Source organism: Salvelinus fontinalis, chromosome 13 (assembly GCF_029448725.1).
Source record: "Salvelinus fontinalis isolate EN_2023a chromosome 13, ASM2944872v1, whole genome shotgun sequence".
NCBI lineage: Eukaryota > Metazoa > Chordata > Actinopteri > Salmoniformes > Salmonidae > Salvelinus > Salvelinus fontinalis.
This window is the reverse complement of record NC_074677.1, coordinates 33,646,618-33,665,807: the sequence shown is the minus strand read 5'-3', so window position 1 is coordinate 33,665,807 and position 19,190 is coordinate 33,646,618. Positions and strand designations below refer to the sequence as shown.

General features: G+C 40.7%; 1 protein-coding gene across 1 annotated transcript; it reads right to left on the bottom strand.

Moving 5' to 3' along the window:
- Positions 1-11,723: 11,723 nt before the first annotated feature.
- On the bottom strand, positions 11,724-19,190 carry LOC129868468 (ribonuclease kappa-B). The gene is made up of 3 exons (XM_055942478.1): positions 18,989-19,190; positions 12,738-12,820; positions 11,724-12,571 (listed from the first exon to the last, which is right to left on the bottom strand). Exons 1-3 carry the CDS (start codon positions 19,064-19,066, stop codon positions 12,427-12,429), a joined length of 306 nt encoding a protein of 101 aa, XP_055798453.1. The 5' UTR covers positions 19,067-19,190; the 3' UTR covers positions 11,724-12,426.

The following is a 19,190-nucleotide window of genomic DNA, read 5'->3' as shown; positions in this document are numbered from 1 at the left end:
AAGTTTGTTACTTTATTGCTCATAGTATTTTAAAACGGTTAATATTAAAACATTGAGTTAGGTCTTAGGTACTCACTTAAATAAGCCTGTAAATACAGTATCTGAAATTCACAACAGTATTACAGTTTGGTTTATAATTAGCTTTACCTATAGCTACATTGATTAAAATCAATATCTTTCAATAGATAAACATGTAAAAAAAGATTTGAGCCACATTCGAGGTCTGTTTTAGTACAGGAAACTTTTGGGAAAATGTGTCAAGGTCCACCCTGGGCAGTGCAGTGTGAACCATCCTCCTCTGGTCAAAGCATACCTTGATATTAGTTGGTACGCAAGCGATTGCCTGCCACTGCTGTGTGTTCTGTGTCTGTGTGTCTCCTTACAGAGAAAATACAGGAGAATGGACAGTGGGCAGTTATGCATACGTGTCACTACACGTCACTGTGATTAGAGTATGCATACAGATCTACAATAGAAACCCTCCAATGAGGATAATTTAAGGCTATTGGAAGTGTTACTCTGTATGGCAGTTACTGGTTCTGTTGAAAGCCTACCAGTCATCCAGGAGTTGGTCTGCTCACCTGGTCGCAGCATCGCTCTACGGAGATGCTTGTTGAATCGACGGGTGAAACGGCGCCATCTGGTGGGGGAAAAGCATTCAATCACTGTACCTCTATCCACATCCAGTACTACACACCACACACATCTCTCTTAGCCCCAACCACATTTACATTTGTACATTTTAGTAATTTAGCAGACGCTCTTATTCAGAGCGACTTACAGTAGCAATTAGGGTTCAGTGCCTTGCTCAAGCGCACAACGACAGATTTCAGCACTTAGTCAGCTCAGGGATTTAACCAGCGACCTTTAAGTTACACCTAGATATATTACTTTACCTCTAGGGAAAGAGGCTAGGAATTGAAACGTTCTAAGTATTCAAACTAAGTATAGAACCCTTGCTCTGTCACCTTTCCTGTGCATCATTGCGCCTGTTCACCCTCTCTGCCACCGCCTCCTTCTCATCCATCCATCTCTCCAGAAGCCCCTCTTTCTCTCTCCAGACCGCTGCAAGCCCCTCCCTCAACTCCCGCAACTCCCGCTGCTCCAACCGCAGGGCTGCCAACTCCTTTGATTGGCTCTCCAATTCAAACTCACGCTCTTATAGGCTGGCCTGCAGAATGTTGGCCCCCCTGGCTTGAGTGACAGCTTCCTTCTGATAGCGGGAGACTCTAATAGAAGATGGTGACATGAGTCTATGTAAGTTTATATCAGACAACCTCACAACTAAGATCCCTCTCAGTTTCAGTATCTTTGTAGACAATGTCATGGATCCATTATTAAACCATATAGACTACTGTACCTTAACATTAATCTATGAACAGATTACAATGGTTGATCACTTACTGTGATTAGCAGTATTGAAGCTTTCTGGTACATGGCGGTGGTCAGGTAAGAAACTGTCCGAGAGAGCTTGGGAGGAAGAAGAGGAAGATTGGACTAGTAAGAGCAGGTCAAAAATTAGATAAACAATCACTGTTTTGATCCAATTCTGGGAAAGAAAGGCAAGGAGAAGCAATCTTGTGTACAAGGCCACTATGTAAGGGCTGGGTTGCCAGATGCAGCACAAGAGAAGACATCAGAGAATCCAATTGACTGGATGACATTGAATGGAACCAATGTAGCAGCAGCACCCACAACTCTCTTTCCACAATCTATGGAAAAGTGCACAAGAATCTTGAAACTGACCAAGAAATATGGGTTGAGTGGGACTGGATCCAGTAAGATAATTGACAGTCACCTTTTCTGTTATATATTCACTCTCTCTGAGGTTGAGGTGTAATTCTCTGTGGTCAGCTGTCATTCCACCATATCCTTCAGAACTGTGGAAAATATTGACATATGGTCAGAGAATGCTGATGGACATCAAATCAAACATTAGGATTGTATGTCAGTTGATCTTTCTAGATCAATAGGATGCATTACAACACATTTGTACAATTCTGGATTTTCTCTAGGTGTTTCCATCTCCTAGCCTAGTCTGACCTTTACTCTGTTCCAGCTGGCACTCCTACCTGGGTCTCCGCTAATTTGGACACTGAAAAGAGACAATCACAAAAAAATAAAAATAAAATTATTGGAAAAATGACAGTGGAAACGCTTTTATGCGCAAATATTGATATAATAACCATCATATCGAAGTAAACTTGGGAGTCACGCGATGATATGTTGTGTGGTCCTCGCACAACGACTCACGAAAGCATGCAGATCATTAAGCTAGATTAACTTCATAGGGTGGTGAGTGAGTTTGATGCTCTTTTCCAATAAATAGGGTCTTATTCTGACAAATAATCTCGTTTTTATCCAGAATAATCTCATAATGTAGGTAGCCTTTTTTCAATGCTGATTTGAATGCCATTGAGAAAACAGAAGTGTCATTTTTTCCCGCAAACATCCTTTCTGAATATAAAAGTTATCCTCAAAGTAATCATCTAGTTTTTCAAAAGTATCTGTATTCTGATTACAGAATTTTTGTTGGTAATGTAAAGTATTAAAATGACTGTTTTTTGTAATCCTTTACATGTAATCTGTTACTCCTCAACCCTGAAGGTAGGCTATCACTGGAGACCAGTGGCGGTCAGTGCCGTTTAAAATGAGGGAGGATGATTTTTTTCTTATGAGCACGGCCTTATTTATATTACATCATATTGGATGAGTGTCACATATTCCATTCACCCAGCTCAATTTAACAGCGTTGTAACAGCATTACAACATGATACTCAAATTTTACCTATACCCATCACGAGGTTGCTACAACCTATAAATGAAAGTTTACAATGTAGGTGCACACAGGATGAGAGAAAAATTTGAGGTGATACATGGACACAGTGATATTCAATACCGCCTTGCACACGCTTGCCTGCATCTAGCTGATATAGGGTGTAATCATTAGTCCAACAGTTACAAACAAGTTTCTATTGGACATATTCAGGTATGTTTATCCCCGTTTTGTTTTCCATTTAAGAAACTTTTTCTACAGAATCGGCGGAATGAATACACCCCTGATCTCGCGTGAACACAGTTCACTTTCATAGCAGCCACGTTGTTTTCCTTTTCGCAACTATGCGCTCTCCTCTTACCTATTCCTGTTCGCTTGTGGACTTCAATGCACAACTGTCATGAGAATTTTCAATCCCAATGATAATAACTAACAATCAATAGCTTTGACCAATCCCCGAGGTTTGTAAGACCATGGGTTTAATAATAATTAGGCAAGGACTCAGCTTATGCAAAAAGTTAGTGCAGTTTATTCAGAGAACGTTCTAAATTCAAGAATGCAAACACAGTCTTTATAACACACACAAACAAGTTCAAATCTTAAGCTACGCCTTGCTCAGACAGTCAGTGTTTTTTCACTACACAGATACATTGTTTAATCTGCAACATGTTTCATAATTTTCTGCAAACCTAACAGTTTCTCCCCTCCATGGGTGGAGACAGAATGTCCTGTAAGGAACACAGTATTACAACTTGTCTGTCGATAGCTCATCATTTGTTTCCCACTTGCACCCTGCTTACATAGTAAAAAGGAACAAAAGGTCCTTGTTCTAATTCTGACTAAAACTACACACATCATCAGATTATAGTTTTATGATACTAATACATTTCATACAATTATATGGTTTCAGAGTGGAATTATTTAATCATTATCTTTAAACATATAAATTATTTTATCAACAACACATCAGCTTTCCGCGACACACAGCCTACATTGTTGTCACCATATTAGCTAAAGTAACATCATAGTCAGCATAGCTAATAGAACTAATGCGTTAGTAAACCCGCTACAATCATGCAGTAACGTTACAGTGTACAGTCAGCAGTTACACCGGTGGGCCCCAGTTGCAATAAATTAGTAAAACCAAAAGTTTACCTTGACTTGTAAGAGATCCAGTGTTGTATTGGATAGTCATAGCCAGCTAGCTAACATAACATCCATTTGTTTGAGCAAGGTGTTTCAGTAGACTAAACTAGCTAGCCGCATTTGCTAGCTATGTAATTGAAACTGAAATTTTTCAAAATTACTCTCTTTTTCTCTCTTGCTTCTCCTTCATTTTGGAAGAAATTCATTTGTTCTAAACTGTTGTCTATTGTCTTTCTCTCCCTTTGAGTCAACTACTCACCACATGTTTTGCACTGCAGTGCTATCCAGCTGTAGTTTATGCTTTCAGTACTAGATACGTTTTCTGATCCTTTGATTGGGTGGACATGACAGTTCATTGAGTGCAAGAGCTCTGATGAGTTGGAGGACGTCCTCCGGAAGTTGTCATTATTACTATGTAACATGCTGACCAAACCGCTTGCACGCGTGGGTCCGCCATCGCGCGCATGTTGATTCTGTCCACACACACCAGACACGATCAGGAGGACACTCAGGTTGAAATATCAAAACTAATTCTGAACCAACTATATTTATTTGGGGACAGGTCGTAAAGCATTAAACATTTATGGCAATTTAGCTAGCTAGCTTGCTGTTGCTAGCTAATCTGTCCTGGGATATAATCATTGGGTTGTTATTTGACCTGAAATGCACAAGGTCCTCTACTCCACTGATAAAAGGGTAAACTGAGTTTGTTTCTAGTAATCTCTCCTCCTTCAGGTTTCTTCTTCTTTGAACTTTATATAGCGGTTGGCAACCAACTTTAAGGTGCATTACCACTACCAAGTGGACTGGAGTGTGGACCTCAGTTCATCTTTCAATCACCCACGTGGGTATATGCCTCTAAAAAACAACGAGGAGATGAGAGAGGCAGGACTTGCAGCGCGTCATGCGTCACAAATAGAATCAAGTTCTATTTTAACACCTGGCTACGCAGGAGCTCGTTGACGCGCAATGACTGAATGACATCTATGTGTACATTTATTTTGCAACACTCGCGCAACGTGAGCGGTGTGGTCAGCATGTAAGTCTATAGAAGGGGGTGAGGACCATGAGCCTCCTAGGTTTTGTATTGAAGTCAATGTACCCAGAGGAGGACGGAAGCAAGCTTTCCTCCGGCTACACTATGGTGCTAAACTACAGAGTGCTGTTGAGGCTACTGTAGACCTTCTTTCCAAATTATGTGTTTAATCAATTATTTGGTGACGTGATTATATTTAGCATAGTTTTAACTAAAAATAACAACTTTTAAAATGTTTTACAATTTTTATTTGAATGAAATTCACTGAGGAGGATGGTCCTCCCCTTCCTTCCTCCTCCACTGCTGGACCCAGTGCTTGACTTGGAACAGCATCAACAGAGTGGAGACTGAAACGCCTACACCAGTAGAAATTCATTTTTTTCGAGCTGAAAGACAAAAGCCATGATGTTGCAGAACAATTTAAGTCAATAAGTAATCGTTTTATTGACTTAAAGTGACAAACACAAACTGAAAATTAGTGCCAACAAAGTGTATTTTCCTCAGTGTTGGAAAAAGTATAAAATTGTCATACTTGAGTAATAGTAAAGATGCCTGAAAAGAAAATTACTCAAGTGATATTCACCCAGTAAAATACTACTTGAGTAGTTATAAGTATTTGGTTTTAAATATACTTAAGTATCAAAAGTAAATGTAATTGCTAAAATATACTTAAGTATCAAAAGTAAAAGTATAAATTATTTCACATTCCTTATATTAAACAAACCAGATGGCACAGTTTTCTATTTACGGATAGCCAGGGGCACACTCTAACACTCAGACATAATTTACAAACAAGCATTTGTGTTTATTGAGACCGCCAGACCAGTGATGTTCTCTTGATAAGTGTGAATTGGACCATGTTCCTGTCCTGCTAAGTATTTAAAATGTAAGGAGTACTTTTGGATGTCAAGGAAAGTGTATGGAGTAAAAAGTACATTATTTTGTTTAGGAATGTAGTGGAGTAAAAGGAAAAGTTGTCAAAAAATATAAATAGTAAAGTATAGATATATATTTTTAAACTACCTATGTAGTACTTTAAAGTATTTTTACTGAAGTACTTTACACCACTGCTTTTCCTATGAAATGGCATGCACATTTCTTTTTAGCCTACATTTAGTTTCAGGGCTGGGTTTTATTTGAATTGTACCACCCACCAGCATGGCATTGTTTATTAATCAGAAACACCTGCAAAGTTCGCAAGTCGCGACTGAGCTGAGCAATATAAAAGATAATATTTGTCTGCAGCAAAGATGGTGGATAAATAAAGATAATTCACTCAGGCCGTTTACCATTTAAAAATGTTTGTCAGTTCCGGTCTACTTAACGGGGTGGGTCTCCCATAGACAGCAATACAATAGCAGCTGTGTCTGGTCTAGGCCTAGTTCATTGACTATTATTGAACTAGAAAAAAATGAGAGAGTAATGTCTCGCTTCCTTTTCCATCTCTGGCTACAGCTTTTCATAGTAGCCTACACTTGGCTGCCTGAGCCATGGAGTAAATTAAAATAGGGGTGCAAACGTATGACTGTCCTATATAGAAAATGTACCCAAGATAGAAAATTCCACAAACTTGTTTATTTTATCAACTATTGGTGTTTCGTGTCCGATGCGCTCAAGGTGTTGTTACATACAGTGGTGTGTATTCATGGATGCCAAGGGAAGCCAGGCTTCCCCAAAACATTTACCAAGAAAAAAATACAAAAACATAAAATAATTGATCTTTCGTCTCTCTGTATTTCATAATTTGGTCTTGGCGCACCAAAAAAAGTGTCAAGGGAAGCCAGCTTGGATTTGGCGTCACTCCTATCAAATCCCATTGAGAGCATACGCCACTGACAGAAAAGCTTGAATTGTTGCATTTCGTTTCGTTGTTGTCCTCCAGTGGCTAGCTTAGAGCCACCCTGGCTAAAATTGTCCCTTTCCTAAATTAGCCATGGATGGAGATGGGGATTTGGACTGGTGGTTTTACTTAATTCTCCGTGCTGGCCAATGATTATAAAGGTGATTCTGATCCAACCATTAATTAATTAATTGTTGTGCCCCTGCCCTGAGAGGTTGAAAGTTAATATTTAGCTGGATGTAGACAGCTAATGTTAACTACATAACGTTGCCCATGAATGGAAGTTATGCTAGAAGGCAAGCATTTTAGCCAGGTAGCCTAGGACAACAAAAAATAAAAGCGTATACTGTATCACAGTGATACTCTACAAGTAGTGTGAGTCAACATGTTTTTATACTTGCACGAACGCGCACACACACACACACACACACACACACACACATAAATCAAGCATTTCGCTACACCCGCAATAACATCTGCTAAATATGTGTATGTGACCAATAAAATTAGATTTGATCAGAACCATGGACAGCCACATCATATTTAGCTTATGTTGATTGGAATAAACTATTTTTGGTATCATTTAGTTGTCACTATATTAGACTAAGCAGAGGTGATTTGATGATGTTGAAATGGTGCTAGAATAGTGGAAGCAGCTCCTGTTTTCTTTGCGACTTGAGGTAGGTAGACTAACTCCTTGCTTCTAAATGAATAGTTGTTTAGTAGTACGAAAATGTCAGAAACATCAACTTGCTTAACCATGCTGTAGGTATGTATGTTACTCTACATGCAGTGTGCTTTGTGGACTTCACTGGACCGAGGTTGCTATCCGGTTTTGTGATTAAAAAAAAGGTGTGGTTGAATTTATTCTGCCACTATGTCTTATTATTTCGGCCTTTAGGCCTATACATCACGGTCGCAAGGCGGGGGGTGGGGGGTTTTGGCTTCCCCAGAGATTTTACCCATGCACCGCTACTGGTTACATATAATTTGCGGCATGTATCTTGAGCAAAGTCATTGTAGCCTATCATTTCACTTCCCCTATCTGTGATAACCATAGCATGAGCCTACCAAATGTTGCACCGTGTCCATTACAAAAACGTGTCTCTAGTCCAAATCGTTTAATATTTAGGCTATCCATATTATCAAAGCTTCATCTTCTTTGTATTTCTATGGTAGATTCGCGACCGCAATTTATGGAAGATGCCAAAACTTTTGAGATAACAATAGATGTCAAAGCTACTCCCCTATCCATCTTTGGTGAAGTTTTCCCTACATGCTTATGACAAATCTAGATCCAGGATCTGTACCACTGCCCGTCTGCCCAGCGCCGCCTGAGCTGCCCGTCTGCCCAGCGCTGCCTGAGCTGCCCGTCTGCCCAGCGCCGCCTGAGCTGCCCGTCTGCCCAGCGCCGCCTGAGCTGCCCGTCTGTCCAGCGCCGTCTGAGCTGCACGTTTGCCCTGAGCCGTCAGAGCCGCCCGTCTGTACTGAGCCGCTAGAGCCGTCCGTCAGTCAGGAGCCGCTAGAGCTGCCCCTCAGTCCTGAGCTGCCCCTCAGTCCTGAGCTGCCCCTCAGTCCTGAGCTGCCCCTCAGTCCTGAGCTACCTCTCAGTCATGTGCTACCTCTCAGTCATGTGCTACCCCTCAGTCCTGAGCTACCCCTCAGTCCTGAGCTACCCCTCAGTCCTGAGCTACCCCTCAGTCCTGAGCTGCCCCTCAGTCCGGAGCTGCCCCTCAGTCCGGAGCTGCCCCTCAGTCCGGAGGAGTTTCCTCAGTCCGGAGGAGTTTCCTCAGTCCAGAGGCGCCCCTCAGTCCAGAGGTGCTCCTCAGTCCAGTGGGGCCCTTTATTAGGGTTCCCAGGCCAAGGTCGGCGGCGAGGGTCGCCGCTAAAAGGACGCTAAGAAAGCGGACAAAGACAATGGTGGAGTAGGGTCCACATCCAGCGCCAGAGCTGCCACCGCGGTCAGATGCCCACCCAGACCCTCCCCTATAGGTTCAGGTGTGTGTGTGGGGGGGGGGGGGGGTACTGTCACGTTCTGACCTTTATTTCCTTTGTTGTGTCTTTATTTAGTATGGTCAGGGCGTGAGTTGGGGTGGGCAGTCTAGTTTCGTATTTCTATGTTTTTCCTATTTCTGTGGCCTTATATGGTTCTCAATCAGAGGCAGGTGTTTTGTGTTGTCTCTGATTGGGAACCTTATTTAAGTAGCCTGTTTTGTGTTGGGTTTTGTGGGTGGTTGTCTTCAGCCTTCGTGTGTCTGCACCAGACAGAACTGTTTCGGTTTTTCACGTTTGTTGTTTTGTTCAGACCTGAAAGTGCATGTGCGAGCAAGGATGCCTACAAACCTGACTCAGTCATTCTCTCTACTATTATTCTTTCACTATTATTTCACATTCTTAAAATAAAGTGGTGATCCTGACTGACCTAAGACAGGGAATCTTTACTAGTATTAAATGTCAGGAATTGTGAAAAACTGAGTTTAAATTTATTGGCTAAGGTGTATGTAGACTTCTGACTTGAACTGTAGATGTTCACTTGACAAGTTCTATGACAATTATTGTTTTCATTTTGTCATGCCAATTTTGAGCAGAATTCATTGTGACTAATTTGTTTTTAAGGTCCAGAGAACAAGGTGCAAGGGGAAAATAACAAGGTATGGGCACATTTTGCAATCCATTTACAAGCTGAAGTTAGCAATACAGATACTTTGAACTGGTATAGGTGAGGATGGTTTGACTAAACCCCCCATATAATTAGAATAATATTTATGTATGTTCTACCCATTATGTTGATATGACAGAACCACACATATTTTTACTTTCTCAGGGTAATCCTCCCCCCTCTTCCAAGTGCAAATCCAACTCCTGTGTAAGTGTGGCTGCATTTACACAGGCAACCCAATTCTGATATTTGTTTCACTTATTGTTTTTTTTACCAATCAGATAAATTCTTTAGCCAATAATTGGGCAAAACATCAGAATTTGGCTGCCTGTGAAAACTCAGCCTATCCTTTTCTGAAACCTGAAGACTCATTAGGTCCCAGAGCTTGAGTCACACAGACGCCTACATTCAAGGGTTAAATACCTGATCGGTCACATAGAGTCAATTGGATATTATATGTGGTTAGAAATTGTGTGACAGATCCTCTTCTACACTGTGTTTGTTAGATGCTAACCATCGCAGATTTGAAAAACCTGGGAGGACTTGGCGATAACATGAAAATGTGTAAAAAAATCTGATCTGATATATTATGACACAAAGGCAAAGAAAAAACGATTTATTTTCCATGTGGGTCTGACTGATGACACAGCCAGTATCAAAGTCACTGTATATGGGAAGGAGTGATATGACTTATTCCAAGAGGGAAGCTTTTACCAGTTCAAAGCTCTCATTGTGGAAGGGGATATAGTGGAGGTCACAAAAAAAGCAAAGTGTCCAGAAAAAGCCAATTAGAAGTTCCTCAGAGGCTGGAGTTGGAGGCAAGGATGGTCATTGAACCGCCCACCATCCAATCTGCTCCATCACTGATGCCAAGGCCTCTTACCCAGGCAGCTAGATGAGCATTGATGGAACTATTATTGATGTGAGTCATACAGTACCTCTTTAAATGACCTTTAAATAACCCTTTGCTAATTGTTTTAGTTAACTACACCCTCTCTCTGCTCAGATGACACCTGTGAGTAAAGTGAATGTGAAAAAGAAGAGCACCAGGAAGTTGATTGAGCACCGCAGCCTGACCTTGCAGGATGAGACTGGTTCTATTGAGGTCTGTCTCTGGAGAGAGCAGAACTGCCGTGCTTTGGTTGGAGATGCCGTAAGGGTGACCAATGTGTACTCCAGTGAGTACTTTGACAGTATTTCTCTCAACTCAACTGGAAGAACCAGGGTTTATAAGGTGAGTCCTGTTACTAAGGGCCGGGTGGTCTGCCATTGCCTATGCTTTTCAAATAGACGATCAGCTCTTTATTGCAGGCTAGTGATGATATTCATATAAAACCTATAAATGTTATGGTCTATCTCACTCTCTGTGGTGTAAATTAGGTCCAGCCTACTACTTTGGAGACTGTGAGGCTGTCTATTGAAGCAATTGAAAAGTGCACTAAGATGGAGGTGACCCTGGAAACAGACAGATGAAAAGCTGAGACTCTTCAATGTGGCATCGGAGATCCTGGTACAGACCTATGGCATTAAACTTGAGGGAGACTTTGGAGAGAGGCTTCTTAAGATAATGCCGCTTTTTGCATAGGCAAAAATACAAGGCAATAGAATTACAACTCTCACAAAGATTGAAGTCCATCCTGAATGATAAAAGGTTTTGTGGATGAAAGTTGGATTACTGGCAACTTTGGCCACATAACCAATGACTTGAGCTAGAATATAATTGTTAATGTATTGATTTGTATCTTTACTTATACTTTTTCATTTTGTAATGAACTGAGCTGAAGTGGTACACCACAAACAAAATATCATTGAATCCAAGATTTGTCTGATTTCAGTTTAATTCCGCATGTAAAACCATTGTATTTCACCAGTGGTAAGAGAGAGGTAATGGGTTTCTATCTTTAAACTATTATACACAATGTATTCAGCTAAAAGAAATCGCTTTTATTAGAAGCTGAAAAGAGACCTGGCTGATGCCTGTATTATAAATACTGTACATAGGGCTCTATTTCAATCTGTATGCGTGATAAAAATGTAATGTTAATTTCCAATTGAGCAGACATATGCAGCGTTTACCGTAAATGCAGTCTCCGTCAACACGGGACCATTGCCTTTAAATTTCAATTGGGCTTTAATGCTGAACTTCCGCGATATGGATTGAATAGAGCCCATCAAACCCCAATGTTTATCCTTGCCACCGTCATGTTTTCTTTTCGGGGAGGCTTGGCTATGGCCTTTTGTCAAACATGTATAGTCAAGGAAGCTATTTCCTTTTTATCCTTCCAGTTTATTGCAGGGAACATCTACAAGAGACTGAGGTCCTTCACATCAAGTACCATTTAGTTAGATCCTTTCACATCATTACACTCAGGAAAACAAACATATTAAATAAATACTTCATTCAAACATTTGGTGCACCATATTTTTCTGAGGAACTACTACATAAGTGACTAACAAATTAAGAGCTATATCTCAACAGCATACAATTCACAACAGCACAAACACAAAATGTACTTATTTAACCATTTTCTGACATCTCTCTTGATTTCACCAACATTGACCATTATGAATTTGCAGTATATTTAGATTTCTCTATTGAAACAGGAGATCATTCTACATCTTTTTGTAACTTTGTAGTTTCTGTTGCATCTAGGAATTTGTGTTGAGTTATCTAGCACACATGATGTATGCACTGAAATGGTCCTTGAGGGGAACAAGATTTACAATTTTATTCACCATGATCAATTTACAGTTTGCATTTTTGGGTTACAGTTTTGGTCAATTCAATAAATAGTTGTATGCAAATACAAGGAATGATAGATTTCAGTCATTAGCATATAACAGAGAGGACTTATGTTGAATGTTTTACTCTGAAGTTACAAATAAATAGCTTTTTATAAGGTTGCTTCCCTTGAGAACTTGAAATAGAGTGTGTGTGTGTGTGTAATCTTCTGATGCTGCAGGGGAACTTATGTCACCATGTACTCCTGGCGCTTGTTGAGTCGAACCTGGCAGAGTGACACCGCCCCCACTGCAACATAAATGGCTGCTGCGATGAAGCAGTTGATGCCCACCTGGTTGTAGAGTCCATATATGGTTCCCGGGGGGTTCTTACTGTGGGGCAGAGAGAGAGATGAAAGAAAGAGTTGAGTTTGGGGGAAAACCCAAGAGAGACAACATGGGATGGTTTTCTAAGGGTGAATTCAAAAGGGATCTAAACTAGAAGAGAAACTCAGTTCATTGTAAGGGTCTAATGGTTCCTTTTCTTCACACCACTTACTCATTGCGGATGTCCTCCTCTGTGAAGGGCACGTCCTCAATCAGTACAGCAGACTTTGCACTGAAGAAGATCCCCAACATCACCTACAATACAACAAGAGAATACATATGTTATGCATTATGCACATTCAGTGTAGTCAGAGAGTAAAGGGGTTTGGATTACGGGGCCAATTAGGGCCTGTCATGCCAAATAGTGTCCCCCTCTACGGGATTCGATGAGTTCTAGCTTCTGTTGCCAAAACTTGCAACATTCTGACCGGATTACGTAATGAACCAAAGCATCCGTTGCTATGCTGGTTGCTTGGCTCCTTTTTACCTCGTAGCGGTTGCGAAGGAGGATGCGGGCAGTCCTAGTTCACCTCAAACACTCACCTAGCCCTCGCAAAATGATTACCTCAGATTTGCTCTCCAAGGACAGTGTTTTTGGCAGTGACAATCTGCTAACTACCTGCTTTTTCAGAGGACCGAAAAGACTGGGAAGAGAACATTTTCTTTACCATGTATGTCTTTACAGTGCCTTGCAAAAGTATTCACCCCGCATTTTTCCTATTTTGTTGCATTACAACCTGTAATTTATTTGGATTTCATGTAATGGACAGACAGAATAGTCCAAATTGGTGAAGTGAAATTCAAAAAAATGACTAGTTTCAAAAAATAAAGTGTTGCGTGCATATGTATTCACCCCCGTTGCTATGAAGCCCCTAAATAAGATCTGGTGCAACCAATTACCTTCAGAAGTCACATAATTAGTTAAATAAAATCCACCTGTGTGCAATCTAAGTGTCACAATCTCAGTACATATACACCTGTTCTGAAAGGCCCAGAGTCTGCAACAACCCTAAGCAAGTGTCACCATGAAGACCAAGGAGCTCTCCAAACAGGTCAGGGACAAAGTTGTAGGAAAATAACAGATCAGGGTTGGGTTATAAAAAATTATCTGAAACTTTGAACATGCCACGGGGCACCATTAAATCCATTATTGAAAAATTGAAAGAATATGGCACCACAACAAACCTGCCAAGAGAGGGCCGCCCACCAAAACTCACAGACCAGGCAAGGAGGGCATTAATCAGAGGCAACAAAGAGACCAAAGATAACCCTGAAGGAGCTGCAAAGCTCCACAGAAGAGATTGGAGTATCTGTCCATAGGACCACTTTAAGTCGTACACTCCACAGAGCTGAGCTTTATAGAAGTGGCCAGAAGAAAGCCATTGTTAAAGAAAAAAATAAGCAAACATGTTTGGTGTTCGACAAAAGGCATGTGGGAGACTCCCCAAACATACGGAAGATGGTACTCTGGTCAGATGAGACTAAAATGTAGCTTTTTGGCCATCAAGGAAAACGCTATGTCTGGCGCAAACCCGACACCTCATCACCCCGAGAACATCATCCCCACAGTGAAACATGGTGGTGGCAGCAGCATGCTGTGGGGAGGTTTGCCCCATCGGGCAGGGACTGGGAAACTGGTCAGAATTGAAGGAATGATGGATGGCGCTAAATACAGGGAAATTCTTGAGGGAAACCCGTTTCAGTCTTCAAGAGATTTGAGACTGGAACGGAGGTTCATCTTCCAGCAGGACAATGACTAAGCATACTGCTAAAGCAACACTCAAGTGGTTTAAGGGGAAACATGTAAATGTCTTGGAATGGCCTAGTCAAAGCCCTGACCTCAATCCAATTGAGAATCTGTGGTATGACTTAGATTGCTGTACACCAGTGGAACCCATCCAACTTGAAGGAGCTGGAGCAGTTTTGCATTGAAGAATGGCCAAAAATCCCAGTAGCTAGATGTGCCAAGCTTATAGACATACCCCAAGAGACTTGCAGCAGTATTTGCTGCAAAAGGTGGCTCTACAAAGTATTGACTTTGGGAGTGCTGAATAGTTATGCACGCTCAAGTTCTGTTTTTTTGTGTTTTTTTGTTTGTTTCACAATAAATATTTTGCATCTTCAAAGTGGTCTGCATGCTGTATCAATCAAATAATACAACCCCCCTCCAAAATGTAATTCCAAGTTGTAAGGCAACAAAATAGGAAAAATGCCAAGAGGGGTGAATAATTTCACAAGCCACTGTATTTAAGTACATATTGTTAAATAGGAACAAATCATTTAAGCTGTTTTTAGATTGACGTTGCTAGCTACTGTACTTATCTACCTCAGCCTGCTTAGCCAGCTACAGGAGCTGGCTAGCTAGCCAGACCGGTTATATTCTGTCACCAATGGCTTGTGTTTATACATTTTTTACAATTTGTTTTCTATGGTACATAAGACATATTTTAATGTCTTACATTGTCAATAGATATTGCTTTCCTACCCCCTCCTCCAGGTTTGGTGAATGGACCAGGAGGTATCCCGTCCACCAGAACCAGTGAGTTCGGATCAGTCTGATTCTCTGTGCTCTGAGTCGGACCAGCTTGAGGTAGGCTATACCTTCCAAATGTGTTGTAAGGTACACATCTCCCATTTATAACACTGCACTAATCCATCACATTTTCTCACAGTAAAGTGTAACCTGTGTGTTTGCTTGTTTACATCTGTCTCCTACCCTGTTCCCTTTAACTCTGCTCCTGTTCTCCAGGACCTAGGGGTTCTGTTCAACACCCAGACGTGGATCCACCTGATGTCCTCCATTACCAACCACCCTCCAACTTTTCATTACATCAACTACAGCTACTGTTGTCATTATCTGCTAAGAAAGTTCTTGCTCTATCATACTGGGTACATAAATATGTGAAATACACAGATTAAAAACACTAGCACTGCAAACACTCAGAACAAAGAGAGCAGCAGTGCCTGGACTTTGCAGTCTCCTTTAAGTCCCCCTTCTGAGACTGGCTGACTGTGTGGATGACAGGCAGAACCTCCCACCCACACAGCAACCACCTCCTCTATATCCCACACACCAGAATTCAGTATTTTAGTCTGTGAGTGGACAGAAAATCTGAAAATAAATGAATGGCAAACTTTGATAGGTTTTGGTACCGTTGTGTATTAAAATCTTTAATATTGCCAGGTTCACAGCTGCTTCATAAGGTGTTCATTATTGTAAGTTATCCTTTGTTGGTATTTATTTGTTCTACATTATTCATTGTTGTATCCTTGGACCCACAAATAAATATATACATTTATATAAAAAAATATTTAAAAAACACACACACAAAACCACAAGGGCATATTAATGAGCTATGCGAGATAGAAAAAAATTAATCAAATCATAATAGAGGACTACTGAAATTATATTTCAGTGTAGATAAGGGAAGCATCCGATTGGAGTTTTCACTCACTACCAAATATGGTGATGTGAGGAAGCCCAGTGGCAGCAGTGGGAGGAGATGGAGCAAGATGGATTTTGGCAGACATTCTGTTCATATTCTCATGGATGAAACATTATCTCCATACAGTTTTCTGTTTTCAAAACTAGAATCTGTAACAAACAGAGTGTACTGTATTTTGTAGACTTTAGTCTTTGCCAACGTTTCTAAAAACGGCATTGTTTAGGAGTGCAAGGGCGAATTGAGTTATTCCACACGTGCACAGAAATATGCAAATAAATGCTAGAACGCGCCAATAGGATCTCACTAGCTCGTGCTTGGCTCTGCACACATCGTTGTTTGTTCTGCCCACTAGGATTAATTTACTCCCAATGGAAACGACAGGCTCTGGTCTATATTGGGTTAGTTATAAAAATCTGTTTTCACCAGAGAAAAAGGGTCATGGCTAGAAGGGATCTAGAGAGGAAGAGGTAAAGCGAGAGGGATAAAGAACAAACAGCAAAAACATACATGATCAATTACAAATATTAAAATGAACTATTAAAGACTTACCAGAATCCCACTGGATTCTCCAATTACATTGAATGAACTACAGGACAAAATACAAACCCTCCAACCCAAAAAGGCCTATGGGGTTGATGGTATCCTAAATGAAATGATAAAATATACACACCACAAATTCCAATTGGCTATACTTAAACTCTTTACCATCATCCTCAGCTATGGTAAATTCCCCAATATTTGGAACCAAAGACTGATCACATCAATCCACAAAAGTAGAGACAAATTTGACCCCAATAACTACTGTGGGACGTGTCAACAGCAACCTTGGGAAAATCCTCTGCATTATCATTAACAGCAGACTTGTACATTTCCTCAGAAAAAAAACATGTACTGAGCAAAATGTCAAATAGTTTTTTTTACCAAATTACTGTACAACAGACCACGTATTCACCCTGCACACCCTAATTGACAAACAAACAAACCAAAACAAAGACAAAGTCTTCTCGTGCTTTGTTGATTTAAAAAAAGAAGCTTTCGACCTAATTTGGCATGAGAGCCTGCTATACAAATTGATGGAAAGTGGTGTTGGGAGAAAAACATACGACATTATAAAATCCATGTAGACAAACAAGTGTGCGGTTAAAATTGGCAAAGAAACATTTATTTCCATAGGGCTGGGAGATGAGACTGGGATGCAGCTTAAGCCCCACCCTCTTCAAAACATGATTTAAAAAAAATGTGTATATATATATATATATATATATATCAACGAATTGGCATGGCCAATGAAACAGTTCGCTGCACCTGGCCTCACCCTACCAGAATCTGAAGTCAAATGTCTACTGTTTGCTGATGATCTGGTGCTTCTGTCCCCAACCAAGGAGGGCCTACAGCAACACCTAGATCTTCTGCACAGATTCTGTCAGACCTGGGCCCTGACAGTAAATCTCAGTGAGACAAAAGTAATGGTGTTCCAAAAAAGGTCCAGTTCCCAGGACCACGAATGCCCTAGAGCACACAAAAAAATCAATATATACCTCAGTGCCATAGGTAACTTCCACAAAGCTGTGAACGATCTGAGAGACAAGGCAATGGCCTTCTATGCCATCAAAAGAACATAACATTTTACATATCAATTATGGTGGGTATAATTTGTGGAACGTTTCAACAGGAATCTGTTCCAAAAACGTTGTAAATAACAAGGTTGTCAACAAAAAGTTTAAGAATAAGCTACGAGGTGAGTTGATGCCTATTCGGCAGCTAGTTAATTGATTGTGCTACTTTGTATGTGTTGTTTTTTGGCAACCTTGTACTTTACAAAGTTTTTGAAAAAGATTCCTGCTGGAACGTTCCACAAACTATACCCACCATACCAATTAGGATCTGACTAACAATACTGGAATCAGTTATAGAACCCATTGCCGTTTATGGTTGTGAGGTCTGGGGTCCGCTCACCAACAAAGAATTCACAAAATGGGACAAACACCAAATTGAGACTCTGCAAAAAATATCCTCAGTGTACAACATAAAACACCAAATAATGCATGCAGAGCAGAATTAGGCCGATATCCGCTAATGATAAAAATCCAGAAAGGAATAATTAAATTCTACAACCACTTAAAAGGAAAGCAATTACTAAGCCTTCCATAACCTACAGAGAAATAATAAACCTGGAAAAGAGCCGCCTAAGCAAGCTGGTCTTTGGGCTCTGTTCACAAACAGAACCCCAGGACAAAAACACAATTAGACCCAACCAAATCTTGAGAAAACACAGATAATTACTTGACAAAAACAGAAAAACTACAGTGCTATTTGGCCCTAAACAGAGAGTACACAGTGGCAGAATACCTGACCACCGTGACTGCCCCAAAATTAATGAAATCTTTGACTATGTACAGACTCAGTGAGCATAGCCTTGCTATTGAGAAAGGCCGCAGAAGGCAGATCTGGCTCTCAAGAGAAGACATGCTATGTGCACACTGGTTTAAGCCGCAACATTTTTTTTAATAGTCTGAGTTTTTAAAATGAAGATTTCTGAAAGCTAATAATGCGACCACTGATTATACTTTCCTGTGGATATAGTGTGACACATTCCTATCTGCAAACGGACCAACCGGTAAAGTAAGTATTATTTTATTTAACATTCTGGTTTGTAGAGGTCGCGAGAGGAAACTTTCCTGATCCAAATGCTAATTTATGTCCGACGTTGAATCCAATGCAATTCAACATCTGGTCTCCAGGCTGCTAGCTAGCTTGCAGCAGCCCAACTACGCTCTAATTATCAGATAATGAAAAGCTAAAGTTACTTTAGCCCACAATCACCTACAGGTGTCTTATCAAAAAACATGATTGTTAAGTAGCTAATATCGAAAGGTGGAAAATCGTGACACGACCTATAACTAACGCTAGCTAGCTATAGCAGATACTTTACTGGCAAGGATGGGGTGGGAGCTAACGTTAGCCAGCTAATCCTTACCAGCATGATGACTCCCCATATGCTGATCACTATTCCACAAGCGGCCATTTTCGGACCACAGAATAAAAGGGATGGCATCCTTGTACTTTATCTTTTCTAACAAAACAAACAATTTCGATACACTAATCTAAAACAGTATTTTCTTTTCTCAAAGGACGAGCGTCGTCCTAGACTCCATAAGATGACAATCGTTTCCTTCGTT

What these genes read in the sequence shown, in the direction of transcription:
- LOC129868468 (XM_055942478.1), bottom strand. Translation starts at nt 19,066, where the DNA reads ATGCCATCCCTTTTATTCTGTGGTCCGAAAATGGCCGCTTGTGGAATA. An exon ending in TATGGGGAGTCATCATGCTG is followed by an intron (nt 12,821 to 18,988) that starts GTAAGGATTAGC and finishes GTTGTATTGTAG; the next exon opens with GTGATGTTGGGGATCTTCTT. An exon ending in GAGGAGGACATCCGCAATGA is followed by an intron (nt 12,572 to 12,737) that starts GTAAGTGGTGTG and finishes TCTGCCCCACAG; the next exon opens with TAAGAACCCCCCGGGAACCA.